We start from the raw sequence: 18,207 nt of genomic DNA on the forward strand, positions 1-18,207 counted from the left end.
GGTAATACCGGCGCACTTTCATGCATTGCAGACTCCTGCCATCCAATGTTCACATTTCTCACAGTTATGCTAATTAAATCAAATAAATGCATTCCACATTCCTGTGTAATTGTGAACTAATTATACAAGTTATTTTAGGAGTCTTTATGAATGTTTGTAAGAGATTTTTTAGCTTCTTTTTTATGATCTGCATGGAGAAGCATCATGAGGAAAAGAAGTGGTTTTGGCAGGCTCCAAGGCAGGGTTTATGTGCAGCTTTTATGGCTGCTTGTATACAGATTCAATTAGCAGACATCTATGACATGAAAGGAATGTAAAATATTGCATTGTAGTCATCATCAAAGTGCAGGGTGCAAAATGTAAAAAAACAAGTGCAAATAGTACCTGGGATGCAGGCCTTCATGCAGGACTATACTCATAAGTGGTTGGAGGCATGTAGGCACCCCCTCTTTCACTCCCTAACTTAGTGTGCCATAGTAGATGAAATGTGCAATCTCAGCCCACAGTGCTCCAGAAGGCAGTTGTAAATGACATATGTTCATTTTTTTTTGTTGATAAAAAAATATTATATAGGTGCTCCAGATGAAAATGCTAGAGCACAAGCAGGTGATCATTTGCCTAGCACTTGTGTCTCTAGCATTGTTGCTCTCTGAACCTTGTACTCAATTAAATGTCTGATGCAAAGTGCAGCGCTCAGCACTTGCAGACATCCAGAACTCCCTCCCTAAGATGCTCATTAAGGTGAGAGGCACATTAGGAGGAGGGTAAGGGTAGAAATGTGCCCACCTCAAGTCAATTTTATCACTGACAAAATAAGGCAGCGCTGTATTCATGAGGAAAACACTCAATTCTAGAGAACAAAGACCCGTACCCACGCACTTAAGGGCACCTTTTTTTTTGTACTTAGCACCCAGTTTTGCTAATGGTAATTGAGCCCTCATATTCAAAAAACTGACCTTTAGAACATTGAAGAAATAATTATTATAATGTAAAGTTGATATTTTCAGCTTAGTTAGCAGCACACATTCGTTTACAAGTAGACACTACATTTAGGGGAAGATTGATCAAGGGTCGAAGTGAATTCGAGGGAATTTTCGAAGTTAAAAAATTTGAAATTCAAAGTAATTTTTTGGATACTTCGACTACGACTTCGTATTCGATTCGAAGTAAAATAGTTTGAATATTCGACCATTCGATAATCGAAGTACTGTCTCTTTAAAAAAACTTCGATTTCAATACTTTGCCAAATTAAACCTGCCAAAGTGCTATGTTAGCCTATGGGGACCTTCTAGAGCATTTTTCTAAGTTTTTGGAAGTCGAAGTAAAATCATTCGATCGATCGCTGAAATCCTTCGAATCGTTCGAACGATTTTACTTACAACCCTTGATAAATATGCCCCCTATTGTAATCTCAGCGATACACATCAGGGTACCTCTGCAATATTAATCTTTTTCCTTGCTGAATAACTGGTAACATCATAGAAGTGATGCTATCAATAAAGCACAGAACATTTTGTAGCTTGAATAATTCTCCTGCTGTATTATATTTCTCCCAGCAAACAGGAAAAGTTGATTTCTCAAAATTAAAAATACTTTCAAACTTTCATAACACTCCTTTCATAAATACTGGTATTTTACCAAATAGCAAGATCTTAAATACAAACACGAATCACCCCTTGATTTTTATCCTTCTAATTCCGGTGGAGGTCTGACTACAGTCAGTATTCAAAAATTTCACAATATCCAAAGAATAGAAAAGAACCCCCACTAGAACAGACTAAACTCAGGCAGTCACAAAGTATTATTGACACACTTATTTATAGTTAGTTGAATAGACACTTGAATATGCCACTTATTAAATTGTTATAAAGTGCTGTGCAATAAATTATAAAGTGCAGTGCAAGGATTATTAGTGAGGAGCTTGAAAGACCAAATTTCTTCTTTCCCACAATATTATTAGACAATTAATAGAGTGATACCAAATTGATCACCAATTTCTAAATTACTAGTAGTGCTAAAAAAATTATTTAATAATTATAATTGATTGACTAAAATGAGAATATTGAATATATTAGATTATAAAGTGCTACAGTGCTAAATGAATTTAGTAGTCCTTCCTAATTAGTAAGGTTCAATTCGTTAAATAACTAGACTGCCATTAGATAGGATAAAAATAAGAAATTAATTAAATCATTGCTCAAATTCATGAGAAAAGGAGGAAAATGAAAAAAGAGAGGGTGGAGTTGTCCCAAAACTACTACCTAATTTGTTCTATCCCTAGGACACCACAAAGGTGGAGAAGGCAGAGTAACCGGGACTGTGGTCTCGTGATTAACTAAGCCCTAAGCTGATTTGAGAGACTACGATATCCTATAAAACCACAATTCCACGGTCTCCTGGGAGTTTAGTATTGCAGAGAAAGAGAAGGAGTTGAACCGAGCAAAGATTCTTTCCACCACCCTCCAAAAATTGTTTGACCCCAAGTTGAGTATATAGTTTTAAAAGATAACCAGATCTGGAAATGAAACGCCGACGCGCGTTTCGCTATGTTAGCTTTGTCTTTGTTTATTACGCCTTGACAAAGCTAACATAGCGAAACGCGCGTCGGCGTTTCATTTCCAGATCTGGTTATCTTTTAAAACTATATACTCAACTTGGGGTCAAACAATTTTTGGAGGGTGGTGGAAAGAATCTTTGCTCGGTTCAACTCCTTCTCTTTCTCTGCAATACTAAACTCCCAGGAGACCGTGGAATTGTGGTTTTATAGGATATCGTAGTCTCTCAAATCAGCTTAGGGCTTAGTTAATCACGAGACCACAGTCCCGGTTACTCTGCCTTCTCCACCTTTGTGGTGTCCTAGGGATAGAACAAATTAGGTAGTAGTTTTGGGACAACTCCACCCTCTCTTTTTTCATTTTCCTCCTTTTCTCATGAATTTGAGCAATGATTTAATTAATTTCTTATTTTTATCCTATCTAATGGCAGTCTAGTTATTTAACGAATTGAACCTTACTAATTAGGAAGGACTACTCAATTCATTTAGCACTGTAGCACTTTATAATCTAATATATTCAATATTCTCATTTTAGTCAATCAATTATAATTATTAAATAATTTTTTTAGCACTACTAGTAATTTAGAAATTGGTGATCAATTTGGTATCACTCTATTAATTGTCTAATAATATTGTGGGAAAGAAGAAATTTGGTCTTTCAAGCTCCTCACTAATAATCCTTGCACTGCACTTTATAATTTATTGCACAGCACTTTATAACAATTTAATAAGTGGCATATTCAAGTGTCTATTCAACTAACTATAAATAAGTGTGTCAATAATACTTTGTGACTGCCTGAGTTTAGTTTGTTCTAGTGGGGGTTCTTTTCTATTCTTTGGATATTGTCAAATAGCAAGATCTCTTATGCAAGAAGCCACTTTAGAGGTCTTCCTGAAGTAAATACTAGGTATCCCTTTAAGCCGGATTAGAGAGGTTGCAGCATCATTAAGGGGCAGATTTATCAAAGGTTGAAGTGAGTTTTCGAAGTTAAAAACTTTGAATTTCAAGCTATTTTTTGTGTACTTCGACTAGGGAATAGTCCAACTTCGATTCAAAGTTTAAAAAAAACCTTCGAAATTCGAATATCGAAATTTATGTACTGTCTCTTTAAAACTTCAACCATTCGCCACCTAAAAGCTGCCGAAGTGCTATGGGGGACCTCCTAGAACCTATAAAGAGGCAATTGGTGGAGTTTGAGACATTGAAGTTTTTTTGGGGGAAAATTTTGATTCAAAGTAGGCCAAATACGGACCACTTCGACCCCCAAAAACCTTCGACCTCTGAAGGTTTGAAGTTCAAAGTTTTTTTAACTTCTACCCTTGATAAATCTGCCCCTAAGTGTTCATGATAATGTTGTAATATGTAATTTCTATATGCTGTAAAAAAGAGGCCCCAGCTGTTGTGCTGCTCTCAGGAAAAGGTTAGTGGTGGCCTGCAAGAAAATCAGGGAGTGTGAGATTTGCTGTATCATTGAGTCATTATCACCTGGATTATCACTTGAATGTACTCCCTGATTCTTTAGAAATCAGTTTCTGAATAAGGGATCTCTCTGCTATTTAGATCTCCATACCTGGTCTGAAAAAAAATAATTTTACCCAATAGTATTGTTTTGCCAACATTATGGAGCTTTATGAATTATGCATTATGGAGCATTATGCAGCTTAGTAACTATCATTTTTGTTCATCATTTTATAAAAAAAGGAATAATTTTTAAAAACTAGAATTGTTTCCTTATAATGGGCTCGACGGAGATGGTCCTGCCATAATTCTGAGGTTTCTGGATAACTGCTTTCTGGATAAGGGCTCCCATACCTGTACAAAGAACCTTCACCAAAATGGCAACGTGAGTTCAATATAAAGCTATTTGCGAACTACTACTTTCCACAATACTTATTATTATATTAATAACTTGGTTTAAAATTACTATACCAATCTTCTCATTTAAAAAAAAAAATCCCCAGACCTAAAAAAGGTGAAATCAATGAATAAAAATATCACCATAACATCTTTTTAAACTGGGTCTTTAGCATCAAAGAACATATAAGGTGTATTTTTATACTTTCAGATGCTAATGAAACCTTACATAAATATAAACGCCTGCAATGTATTAGTCATCTGTAATGAGTTATAGCACCTTTTATATATGTTTGTTGAATTCAGATATAAAAAGATCACTTTCAGAGAATACAGAAATAGTTCTTCTATGTGTGGGCTCCAAATAAATGGAATATTTGAATACATATAAACCTTTGCAGGGCCAGTTAAACACCAAATATTATTTCATAAGCTACTTTATCCGTGCATATTCCTTTTTTGTTTATAAAGGAGAAAATAAAACACCTGGATATTAAAAATGTGCAGCTTTGGTACAACCTATGTAATCAAAGCTTAGCCAGTGTAATATCTGCCTACACATTATAAAGTACACATTATTTTGTTTGTTTGTACAGTATAATTCCTTACAAGTATGCCTGATGCAGTACTTTGGAACTTTATAATAACTGAAATTAAGAATTCTGCTGTTCTACCTGTTTGAAATCCCAGACAGCGATATTTTATAAAGCTTTATGTATTCCTTAATATAAATAAAGGTATTACAAATTGTTAAGATTTGAAGCAAGTAAAGATTATCATGAAGGTCAGCAAGAGTGTGAATGGGGCTCCAACTGGGAGTGCAACGTGGGGGTAGGAGCATTTATAGGGCTAGAACAGGGGTCTGCAACCCACGGCTCCGGAGCCTCATGCGTTAGCTTACCACTGCAGCACACTCAGGAAGCCGCCTGCAAGTGCGAGGGCTGTATAGTCATCCCAGGAGTGACTGGGGGTCGCAGACTCAAGACATAACATCGACCCATCCCTGCTGAACATATCCGCATTCACAAGGATAAGTCAGCCCAATCTTGAAATTGAACTGGCCGACATAGCGGATAAAGACTTATGGTTATGGGTGTCCAAGTTCAAAAGCCTGACAGTGGATCTCGAAGAAATCACTCAACAGAAGGGGAACTCTAAAGAGCACAAGTGGAATGATATTAAAAACTTCCCCAAACAAAGACAAACATGTTTTTGAAACATGGAGTGCCATTCCCGACATGTATATGAACATGAAAAAGTATGCATTTGGAGTCCTGTCCATCTTTGGCTCAACATATGCGAGCAAGTTTTCTCGAACATGAACTTCAGAAAATCCAAATATCACTCCCACTTAAGAAATGAGAGCCTACAGTCCTGTGTGAAGATCAAAATCAAATCTTACAGCCCCGACATAGGGAAAATCCGCATGGAGCTTCAGAAACATAAGTCCCATTAAACAGATGAGAATACTAGCATTTAATAGGGATATTCAGTGTTTAATTTATTTCAATGTAGGCCTACACATGCAGACTGCATTTGTGTTTGTTGTATTCTGTTGTTGTAACAGTTAAAATTAAAAAAAAAAGTTAAAACCTATAAAAGTTTATAAGCTGTGTGTTATGTTTTGCAGATCCAGGGAATTTTTCTTTAGTGGAAGAGCGGGCAAAATGACTCTTTTGAAAGTAAAGGTTGCTGACCCCTGGGCTAGAAAGTGGGGTAGGCAAAAAAGTTAAAAGGGGTTGGTAAGTGAGAAGCAGGCAAGGAAGGGGTTAAGAAGATGAATGCTAGTGTCATTAGATGTAGGGCAGTTATTGCATTTGGTGAGCAGGATTGGGGCAGGTCAGGAGTCAGGATTTGTACGGAGTTTAGATTAAAGAGGCCATATGCCCCACCCTATTCTCCATTGATTCAATGGAATAATCAATGGCTTAAGGTGGCCATAGACGCAAAGATCCGATCGTACGAATCGTGGATTCGTACGATTTTCGGACCATGTGTGGAGAGTCCCGACATTTTTCTTCCGTCGGAGATCGGTCGTTTGGTCGATTGGACAGGTTAGAAAATTTCTGTTGCCTGCCGATAATATCTCTGCGTGTATTGCCGATCGTACGATTTTCAGAGGGAGACTGTCACTAGTGTTGTGAGACATAAGTATCGTACGATTGCTGTCAGGGGCAGAACATTGGCTGATCTGTTCTTCTTTGATCGGAATGGTAAAGACTTTGATCTGAATGGTTAGTGGAGGGTCGGGAGATGGGAAAGTCCGATCGTACGTTGATTCGTACGATCGGATCTTTGCGTCTATGGCCAGCTTCATCCTGAACATACTTTTTAAACTATTGTTTTAATTAAGAAATATATATAGTTATTGTTATTAGTTCTAATAAACACAGCAACATTTGAAAATGTGTCACATCTTGGTCCAAATTAGGGAAGTCAGCAGTCTGGTCTTAGACCACAGGGTAAGCTCCAGAAACCCCATTAATTAGTGATGAGCGTATTTATTCGCCAAGCGCAAATTCACGGCAAATTCCCACAATTCGCCGCTGGCTAATAAATTCGTAAAACGGCCGCGAAAATTAAGTGGCGAAAATTCACCAGCGTCAAAAAAATGGACGCCAGCGCATTTTTTGCCGGCGAATGTGCCAGCACCATTTTGCAAATTTTTCACCGTTTCGGCAAAGCGAAAACGCCCCAAATTCGCCCATCACTACTATTAATTCAAACTGTCTATAAGTAAAATTACTCTACCAAAGCATGGCAATCAGTTTTTCCCTGGTATTTTTTCAGTTTTTAAAGAATTGTAGTTAACTAATTTAATAGCAACTAGTGAACCTTTCTTTTTCACATGACGCATAAAGTATTTTTTAGGGATGCACCAAATCCACTGTTTTGGATTCGGACAAACGTGGAATCCTTTGCGAAAGATTTGGCCAAATACTGAATCGAACCGAATCCTAATTTGCATATGCATATGCAAATTCCTTGTTTTGTGAAATAAAGTTATAACATTTTCCTCCTAACTGTAGATGGTGTTCTAGACAGGAAACTTATACCAAGGCTGCTTATCTGTTACATTTGTGCCTTTTTCACAAACTTTTGAGATGAAAGGCTTCCTACTAAATATTAGGGCTGCACCGAATCCACTATTTTGGATTCGGCCTAACCCCCAAATCCTTCACGAAAGATTCGGCCTAACCGAATCCGAATCCTAATTAAGGGAATTCGGAACACTGAAAAGCAGGAAGTAGTGTTCTGGCCATTATGTTAGACATCCAGTTACTCCAGCCTTGATACATTACATTTTTGCCTAACTTACTATATTAGAATTTTTTTTTATTTTGCACAGCCTATCTATTTACCCAGGTTTTATTTTCACACTGAACTATTCCTTTAAGTAAAATGACTCTACCATAGCACGGTGGTTTTTCCCTGGTATTTTTTCACTTTTTAAATAATTATAGTTTACTAATCTAATAACAATTAGTGAACCTTTCTTTTTCTCATAACACACAAAGGGGGTCATTTATAAACACTGGGCAAATTTGCACCTGGGCAGTAACCCATAGCAACCAATCAATTATTAATCAGTTTATCAGCCCAGCTGCAGGTTGAACACTGAATGCAATCATCTGATTGGTTGCCATGGGTTACTGCCCAGGTGCAAATTTGCCCAGTGTTTATAAATGCCCACCATAGTATTTATAAAAATATTTTTAGAAAAGCATACATGCATTATTCTCTTAAGGTTATACTTTAGTCTGGAAGCAGCATAAGATTTTGGAAGAAGTCTATAATGAAATGATACACGAACATCAAGATATTCAGTTATCCAGCAGCCTTTTAGTATAATTTAACAGGCTTCTTTTACTACAGTTCCAAATGTATTCATTTTTATTCTACCATCGTTTCATAGGCAGGAACCATACTCTTCATTACAGGCTTTTATTGGTTTGAAGGAAATGAAGCAATGGTTGATTATTTCACTGGTTCTCAGTTAAATTATGCTATTCATGGTAAATTTAATTTTCCAGAAAATATTTATTTTTTTCCAAGAAGGAATATACCAGTTTTATGTTCACTAGGGAAATATTTGCACATCTGTGATGCTGTCTCCTGAGCATAGTTAATATCCCTCTAGGGAGATCAGACGCAAAATTTAACCACTGTTGTTAGCATACTGCTGCTTGAAATAGCAAATAACTCCCTGTTAATATGTGTGCGTATGATGACTAACGTGTTTATTTGGGGATATGAAATTAACTTTATTACTTTGTCAGCCTGCCCTGCTATTAAAAAACCCCTACAGCACTTCCATGTGAATCTACAGATCATTACACTGCTTATTCAAGAATGCTCGCTTTTATGACAACATAGATACTGTAGTTCTGTTCTGCTCTCAGCAGTTACAAAGGTGAAAAAAGACAATATTATGTTTATATTGGCAGGAATCTGCCAATTTTATAGTGGTGTGGAAATAACCCCTGAACAAACTTCCTCAAATAACTCCTAATTAAACATGCAGGTGAACACAAAGGGCAATCATGTTTGATAGTCCCTATGTCTAAATAAAAGTCTTATCGGCTGAGAGTCAGATGGAGAGTCAGAATCTTGTACCAAAATTCCGAAGACTCCACAAGCTTCCATAGTGAAAGACTGGATTGAATTAATTTTAGAACCATACTATCTCATTCCTTTATAACTTGCCAAAGAAAAATTATTAGTACAACAATATGAAAATTGAATTTACAAGGTGTATTTTTCCTTTTGTAATTTGGCTCTTTTTTTTAAACAAAGTTTTCTTTGTATAACATTTTTTTTTATTCACAAAAGTTAAAATATCTTCAGCAAAATGCTCTTCTTTCCTTGTTAGAGTGCAAATACATGAACATCTATTTTTATACACTGATTACTGTAAACAATAGCCCTGGATATTTTTCCTGTCCAATGAGTAAATGAAGGTAGAAGAAGAACTCCCAGCAAAGCATTTCACACCTCCTTTCTGGTGAAGAACCATTTGCATTACTTCTAGGGAAAATTCTTTTCTTCAAGGGTTGTCCCATTATTTTTTGTTCTTTTCTGTATGGGAAAAAGATCCTCTACTATGGGGCAAATTCACTAAGCGCTGAAGCGCCTAACGCCAGCGTCAATTCGCTAGCATTGGGCATTTTCGTTACTTCGCAAATTCACTAACGAACGCTGGCGTAAATTCGCTAGTGTTACTTCGCACCCTTACGCCTGGCGAATTTTCGCTACGGACAAAACTACGCAAATTCACTAACGCGCGCAGTGTACTGAACACTACCTTTTACGCTAGACTTCCTTCGCCATCTCAGACCAGGCGAAGCGCAATAGAGTAGATAGGGATTGTTTCAAAAAAAATTCAAATTTTTCTAAGTCCCAAAAAACACTGGCGTATTTTCTATATTATGGGTGATAAAAAAAAAAAAAGATCGAAAAAATTTTTGGGGCTCCCCTCCTTCCCCCCTACATTTCCTAACTCATGGCAACTTAACTATACAGTGGGTACATGTGTAGGGCAAAAAAAAAATGTTATTTGATGTTTTGAATGTTTCCCAGGCATTTGTAGTGATTCTACGTATTCCTCCATTGAAATTTGAATTTGGCGCTGTATGCAAATTAACCATCGCTAGCGTAACTTCACTTCGCTTAGCGAATCAACGGTAGCGCAACTTTGCAACCTTACACTACCCCTGTGCGCAACTTCGGATTTTAGTGAATTTGCGGAGTGCTGGCGAAACTACGCCTGGTGAAGTGTGGCGAAGTGCGGCGCAACTACGAATCTCAGTGAATTTGCCCCTATATGTCTATAATGTCCTTTAGGGCAATGACAGACAGTGCTATTTGTTGTGGCTACAAAATTCCAACTTTGAGAATTGTCTCATAATGGGCCAGATTTAATTCAGTGACATAAACGTTATTTCATAGTTATCATGTGAAAACTCGTGGATAAGATTCAATTTGAGGAGAAATACCTTTCTCCTGATTCAGTTTTTCCGAATTTAATAGCAACTCAAATTAAATCTCATCCATGACTTTTAACGTGAAAAACCTTTTTCCCACTTAGATGAATCTGGCCCAATGGCTCAAAAATGCCTTTACATGTATTTTTGAGTGATTACATGACTTGAGTGTGTTAGTAGAATGAATTCTCAGTGTTGTCTATGGCAGGGTATTTTTTGGCGTTTTGTAGCTACAACAAAATCCTGGCGACATATAACACTGTATATGCTTTTAACATATTTGTAAAGAGTTGCTTCACAAGCATCTCTTCTTCAGTGAAAACAAACCCAACTTTGAAAGTTTTTCCTTGTACAACATAAAGTAAGTATCATCAATTCAATTTCATATAGCCAGCTACCTCTGTTTCCCAGTAAGAGTATTAGTGACAGAATACATATTCAGTTTTTGATGTGGCTGCCCCTATAAAATACATTCATTATTTACATAGGACGATGGTTGAAAACTGTTAACTGTACAGGAGTGACCTTCATGTCCCATATTCAAGTGCTGGAGATTAGTGGATTAATCCAAATTATTATATGGTTATCTGCAGTTTGTCAATGGCAAAAGCCTGTGGCTCAGCTGTAAAAATACCCCAGCTCCTTCAACTATGATGGCAATTAGCTGTTTGTCAGATAAGATTGAAATGGTAACTTAGCCACCTTCTATTAAACTCTTGATAAATTCTGACTTGTGTTACTAGCAAAAATTTGATTATTTGCTTCTTTGACAATGATATCTCCTTAAAATAACAGTTTTTAAAAATGTTGAGATTTAAACAAGTTAAGATTAATTTATTATTGTAAGGTTCAGCGAGAGTGTGAATGAAGCTCCAATTGGGAGTGCAGCGTGGGGGGGGGTTATTTAGCTAGAAAGTGGGGCAGGCAAATGAAAGGTAAAATGAGTTGGTTAGTGAGAAACAGGCAAGGAATGACTTAATGAAATGAATGCTATTGTGGGTGGATTTAGGGCAGTTAGAGCAATTCAGTGAGCAGAATCAGGGGAAGGTCAGGAGACAAAGCTTGTAAGAAACTCTGGTTAAAGGGGCAGTATACCCCTTTTTCACTATTGGTTCAGTCAATACGGCCTGTTAACCTACAGGCCCTATGTTAACCTTCTTGGCATTTTTTGTACTGTATGAGATGTAAATCTTAGCAGAAGCTCTTTCTGAGAAAGAGAAAATACAGCCCATGACTGGAAATAAAAGATGTGTTTCCACAATAAACAAGAACTGTAACAGCCTATAATTGGGACTATAATTGGAAGATATGTGTTCCTCTATGCAGTGTGTTCAATGCCACAAATAACTTTTATTATTAAAAGCATTTGCTGTAGCATTCCAATACAGTGAAATATAGCCAGTGATTTTAATAGTTCTACTTTTTAAGAATAAAAATCCAGTATCTTTTCAAAAAAGAGTATAGTGAGGTCCAAACAGCATAGCACCCTAATGACTACAGGGAATCATAAATGTCAGACAGTATTTGTTACTTTAATTGCTTCCGGTTTTATGTGCCAGTGGAAGACTTAACATGGAATTGGTACATAAATAAAATTTTACTGTAGATATAAAATGTGTAACAAGGTCAGATCCTTTTGCTGGCATTTTAGAAAGGTCTCCTATAATGTCAGCTATATCCCTAAGGATTTCAAGTGCTGGTGCAATATTGAGGCAAGGAAAACAAATGAAACTCTGTTAATCAATTAGTAGAGTAGATGACAAAATGGTCACCATAAACTAAGAATTGAAAAACAATCATGTAGTTAAACAGGTATGCGAGGGCTAAATCCAGCTTTCATGATGAAAGGCTCAGTTTAAAACAGAACGTAGACACTTTTTTTAAATTAAAGTTGGCCAACACAGGGGACTAATTTCATATGGTTAGGTTATTTCCCTGTAAATGGCATGTTTATAATTCCATGTGAAGGAAAACAACCAATATGTTGATCTACCGATTGAATTAAAAAACAGGTCTGATGATAAGGAAGTTAAGTCAAAGTGCTTACTGTATAAATATTGATTGCCTGCATTTCAAGAAAGCCTAAAAAAACTGCATGTTTCTGAATTAACATATGTAAGACACATTGTGCAAAAACCAAAATCACATACTCCAAGGGAGAGATTTATCAAGGGTCGAATTTCAAATTCATGGGAGTTTGTAAATAGTCCAATTTGAATTCTTGAAGTACATGATACTGTACATTTCGAAAATCAAAATCAAATTTGAATTATTTTAAAAACTCGAATTGAATTTTAACCATTCCCTAGTCGATATCCACTTAAAAAACGAAAAATTTGAATTCAAAATTGGAATTCAAAAATTTGAATTTTCACTTCGACCCTTGCTAAATCTTCCCCCAAGAGTTTAAAAACTGTTCATCTGTATACACACTCGCTGAAACTTCCCCTTAGGGGTCCATTATCAAATCTAGATTTTTTTCCGAATCTCTAAAAATTCGTGGTTTGAATCCATTTAGACTTTTACAGGTTTTCAGATTTTTTTCTCTAGGAATTATCTGAAAAAACAAATTTTTAGAAGTCTTAGAGGCATTCGTATTTTTAATTTTTTTTTGGATCGATCAGTGTAATTTTTCGACCTTTATTAAATAGGCCTCTCATTTAGCTAGCTGACATATAGGGCACTATGAAGGCAAAGAAGGAATGAGTTAGGAAAACTTATTTTGTACTTGCACCTAGTCAGGCACACACTCATGCAATTTTTTTGTATGTTGCGCCAGTGTAACACCATTCACACACAACAAAGACTCTGCATACAGATGATAGTTTGCGCCCGCTTCTGTAAATCACTATGGCATCGATTATTTTGTAAAATTTAGGTAAAAATATTGAACTGTGGTAAAAAGCACTGTTGTCTCTGGAAACTGGAAAAGCTGTGAAAAGCTTGAAACTTTGAAAACTGAGCCTTACGTTCTAACACATATAGATCTAGAATAGTAAATTTTCTAAACATTCACACATTTTCTGCCTTATTTTGAATCAAATGCCGATGCTACATTTGGATTCATAAAAAAACATGTATATTTAATATTGATAATTTTAACACTATTTTCATAAGACATCTGCAATCATCTGCAATCTGCAAGAAAAATGTCAGAGGATGAACTATACAAAAATGTTACAAATAAATTGGACGTTAAATCAGCACAAATCTCTAAATCTACTTCATCGTAATCCTTACTGCTTTTTTTAAGCTACCTTAAAAACCGCCACATAGTCAGGAAATTCTATGCATACCTGCAAACCTCCTCATCGTGTATTTAAAGAATGAATGAGAACATTTGTGGGCAGTGACTGTGAAATGATTTACTGTGAGTTCCCATGACAAGCTAGTATTTTTAGTTATACATCTATTTTTACAATTGTTGTTGAGAAATCTACAAGGCCCTTCCCCAGAATTATAACTGCATGTTGATACAAATGATATCTCTAGCAATATGGTGAAGATAAACACACTGTAGTGGCCTCTGACTGGTTTTGTGGAACGTTTATCCCACAGCATCGTGTCAACCAAAGAGCCAATAGACTATTGTATCATAACCCATGATTCTCAAAACATAAGCCTGTATAATATCCTCCTCATCTTAGAAATAACGCTAGCTTGATGGTTTTGAATAATGGGTGTATTTGGTTTGATGGAAGGACATCCTTATTTCTCACATTTCACAGATTACACTTTTAACATATCTTAGCTGAGCTCACTCTCTGAATCAGGAAGAAAGGCCAGAAATATTAGTGGCATCTCCATGGAAACCAATCAGTCTTTCCCAGTAGGGTCATGAAAATGTATTTAAAACCTACGACCTCCTTCTAAAAAATGACAGTAGGTGGAATTAAGGGTCCAGCCACTTCAAATGTTACCGATCAGAAAGATAACTTTGGCTCTCATTATGCTACTGGAGGAGGAATCTTGAAAATCAAAGGCATAAAACAGTAAAAAGATCATATTTCCCAATAACTGTCGATGGTGTTCTAGACAGGAAACTTATACCAAGGCTGCTTGTCTGTTACGTTTGTGCCTTTTTCACAAACTTTTGAGATGAAAGGCTTCTTACTAAATATATCTTAATGAATTACATATGGATGTGGGCATATCAAAGGGAGGAATTTTGCAGGTTTGTCTAACAAACTAAGCCACCCAGGAAGAGAACATGTTCATATATGCGCACCAGTCACTCATGGGTGATGAAATCCCACTCAGGACATTGAATTATAGAAAATCAAAAAGAGAAAAATAGTGCTGTATTTATTTGACAAGGTTTGGAACCCTTCTTCTTTAATTATACAATGTTCCTATATAAGGAATTATACAAAGAAGCACATTTATCAAAGGTCGCATTTCAAATTTATGTAAAATTTATGTGAATTTATAAATTTGAATATAATTTGACTGGGAGGTTATTTAAGAAAAAATTTGAATGTCTAATATTTGATCTAATAGTACCGACCCAAAAATTCTATTGAATTCTTAAAAAAAACCTGAATGTCAGGAACGCAATTAACAATTCAAATGGTTCAACAGACTTTTGCCATTGACTTGTAAATTAACTCAGCAGGTTTTAGATGGAGGAAATTCCAATTAGAACTGTTTCCATGGTCAAGGTGTGATAAATCTCACATTCAAATTTACATTCAAACAGGGGAATTAAAATTCTAATGTGTAAATTTTGACACCAAATAATTAAAAAATTGGAATTTGAATTTGCTATTGACCCTTAATAAATCTGTCCAAAAATATAGTAGCAATTGTCTGCTGCAGTCTATAAGGCCTGTCTAGGGCTGTGGTTGCTGGGATATAGTCCCCAGTTCACAGGGCACATATATCAGATCCAAAAAAGTATATCCCAAAAACTCTACAATTAAGTTAAAAAGTTAATAAAAGAGTAGGCATACAGATCAATTGGTCTTCCACCAGTACGCGTTTCATACCCACTGGTATTCCTATGAATAAGTACCAGTGGGTATGAAACGCGTAAGGCGGAACACCGATTGGTCTGTATGCCTACTCTTTTAATTTTATGTTAAATAAAGATTAACTTTTTAACTTAATTGTAGAGAGGGAGACCTTTTTAAGCCACTTGAACCTGCCAATGTGCATTGAATGTGATGGTACTCCATTTCATGTCCTGCATAACTTTAAAGGGATACTGTCATGGAAAAACATGTTATTACAAAATGTATCAGTTAATAGTGCTACTACAGCAGAATCCTGCATTGAAATCCGTTTTTCAAAACAAGAAATGGATTTTTTTATATCTAATTTTAAAATTTGCTATGGGGCTAGACATTTTGACATTTCCCAGCTGCCCTCAGGTCATGTGACTTGTGCTCTGATAAACTTCAGTCACACTTTACTGCTGCACTGCAAGTTGGAGTGATGTCATTACCCCTCCCTCCTACAAGCTGCTGTAAATAGAGCCTAGTCTTGTCTGTCATGGATTTGTGGATTAACATTTTATTTGCCAGACAGTGTTTATGGATGTGTGTTTTTTATAAAAATGCAAAAAAAAAAAAGTTTAAAATGACGACAGATTCCCTTTAACCAACAGGCAGAATAAATCAGTTATTGTCTATGAGGAGCTTTAAAATAAGGATGTCTTCTAACCACCAATGTTCAATGGTTAATGTTCAGTTTTCTTTCACCATTTTCCTGTGATTGGTTCTCTTTTCTCTCCTTATGTTCATGGTGGACTTATTGAAAAATAAATATTTTTTATTTCATCTAGAGGTCCTTCAGTGATTTTTTCTCTCCTTCAATAATAATAATAATAATAATAATAATAATCATTTTCTAAATAAGAACTGCTTTTATTTGAGGGATAATATAAATCTATAAATCAATTAATAATTAACTTTACTTGAAATACCAAAATCATTAGGGGTAATTTAGAGAACAATATGGTTTTCTTACCTTAAATGGGACCACCTGCATCAGAATAGCAAAATTTGTAAGATGATTGCAGCGACAGACAGAGTAATTCAAGTTGCCTTCAACGCGAATGCAGCCTTTATTGGACCATATTCCAGAGCCCGAACTGTCAAAAATGTATGAAAGGTTAGTAAATATATTTATCCATCAATCTCTCAGTTTACATAGTTTACTAACCAGTGTTTTGTATTTGTAGCATGAAGCATGTTTTGTATTTGACATGTAATAGTACAGACTATGTGATCTGGACACTGGAAACAGATGTTGCTATGTATGGACTAATTATGGACATTAATTTGAATGGGCTATTGTTGTTCTACACATGCTGTATCTTATGTATAAGTGTTTTTGCATACCCAAGATTCACTGAAGGGAGGAGCTTGAAGGGGCTTATGGGTAAGGTATTTAACCACTTGGTTTGTTGTTCACTTGATAAAGGGAGGTATCCCAAACATGTTGGGGCAAATTTACCTAGGGTCGAATATCGAGGGTTAATTAAAATCCTTCGACTTGGAATATCGAAGTCAAAGGATTTAGCGCAATTGGAACGATTCGAAGGATTTTAATCCATCGATCGAAGGATTATCCTTCGATCAGAAAAACCTTGTAAGGCCTATGGGGACCTTCCTCGGTAGGTTTTAGGTGGCGAACTAGGGGGTCGAAGTTTTTTTAAAAGAGACAGTACTTCGATTATCGAATGGTCGAATATTCGAACGATTTTTAGTTCGAATCATTCGATTCGAAGTCGAAGGTCGTAGTCGTAGTTCGAAGTAGCCAATTCGATGGTCGAAGTAGCCAAAAAAAAACATTCGAAATTCGAATTATTTTTCCTCTATTTTCCTCTATTCCTTCACTCGAGCTTAGCGAATGGGCCCCGTTGTGACCCGCACAATAAAGGTGTTCTCCAGGTGGCAAATGTGCATTGTTGGCAGTTTTGATTCTTTAACTTTAGATATGCAATTACACTGATGGGAAGTGCAAGAGAACTGCGACAGATAATGATAAGGTACAAGTCCCATTTAACATAACTTATTATTTTTATTATTATTATTACTAATAATAAACCTTTTTTTATTTTTTGGTTTGGGAAAAAAAGGAAGCAGAGGTAATCTAAATGAAAAAAACATGTGAGAGTTTAGGAACTCTTGCATGGTTTTAGTACCCGAAGGCTCCAACATTCATAAACCTGTCCCTAAGTGGCAGATTTATCAAAGGTCGGGGTGAATTTTCGAATGAAAAAAATTCTGTCTCTTTAAAAATTCGACTTCGACCATTCGCCATTTAAAAACTGTCAAATTGCTGTTTTAACAAACACAGAAACGATGCGGTTAATGGCGGAGCTCACCCGTGGTACGCCGGCTCCTGCTGAGTCGCAGCTCTCGCGATACATCTGGCTCCTTCTAGCCGGCTTAACACATACTCCAATAGTATCGCTACGGAGCGCCGTCCAAAGCAGTCACGGAGTCAGGCGTTTCAATATCAAGATGTTGGCTTTATTAAGCGCATTAAAAGTACAGTGGAGGGGGATTACAACTAACGCGTTTCGTGTCAGTAAACCTGACACTTCATCAGAGTAATTAGTGCATACATGTGTAGGTGCTTAAATAGTGACACCTATGCATATCATTAATAGATTAAAGGGAAAAAGAAGTGTTCTCACAAAATAATATACAAATATTCAGAATTATACATATACATAAAATAAAACATATGAATATCTGTATCAAAATGACAGTCAAAGAAGTATCCTAGTGAAAATTTGTGTTGTATACATTATTACTTAATTCGATAGACTCATGTATATGAATAAAATATTAAATAAATAA

The 18,207-nt window shown here is 36.1% G+C and overlaps 1 protein-coding gene across 2 annotated transcripts in view; it reads right to left on the reverse strand.

Moving 5' to 3' along the window:
* Positions 1-18,207, reverse strand: part of LOC108716320 (adhesion G-protein coupled receptor D1) — a 277,355-nt gene that overhangs the window by 87,450 nt on the left and 171,698 nt on the right. For both annotated transcript variants that reach the window (XM_018262431.2, XM_018262435.2), the window contains one exon: positions 16,364-16,487. In XM_018262431.2, coding sequence (XP_018117920.1) covers positions 16,364-16,487 — 124 coding nt within the window. The remainder of the gene's footprint in view (positions 1-16,363; positions 16,488-18,207) is intronic.

This window comes from Xenopus laevis, chromosome 1L (assembly GCF_017654675.1).
Source record: "Xenopus laevis strain J_2021 chromosome 1L, Xenopus_laevis_v10.1, whole genome shotgun sequence".
Taxonomy (NCBI): Eukaryota; Metazoa; Chordata; class Amphibia; order Anura; family Pipidae; genus Xenopus; species Xenopus laevis.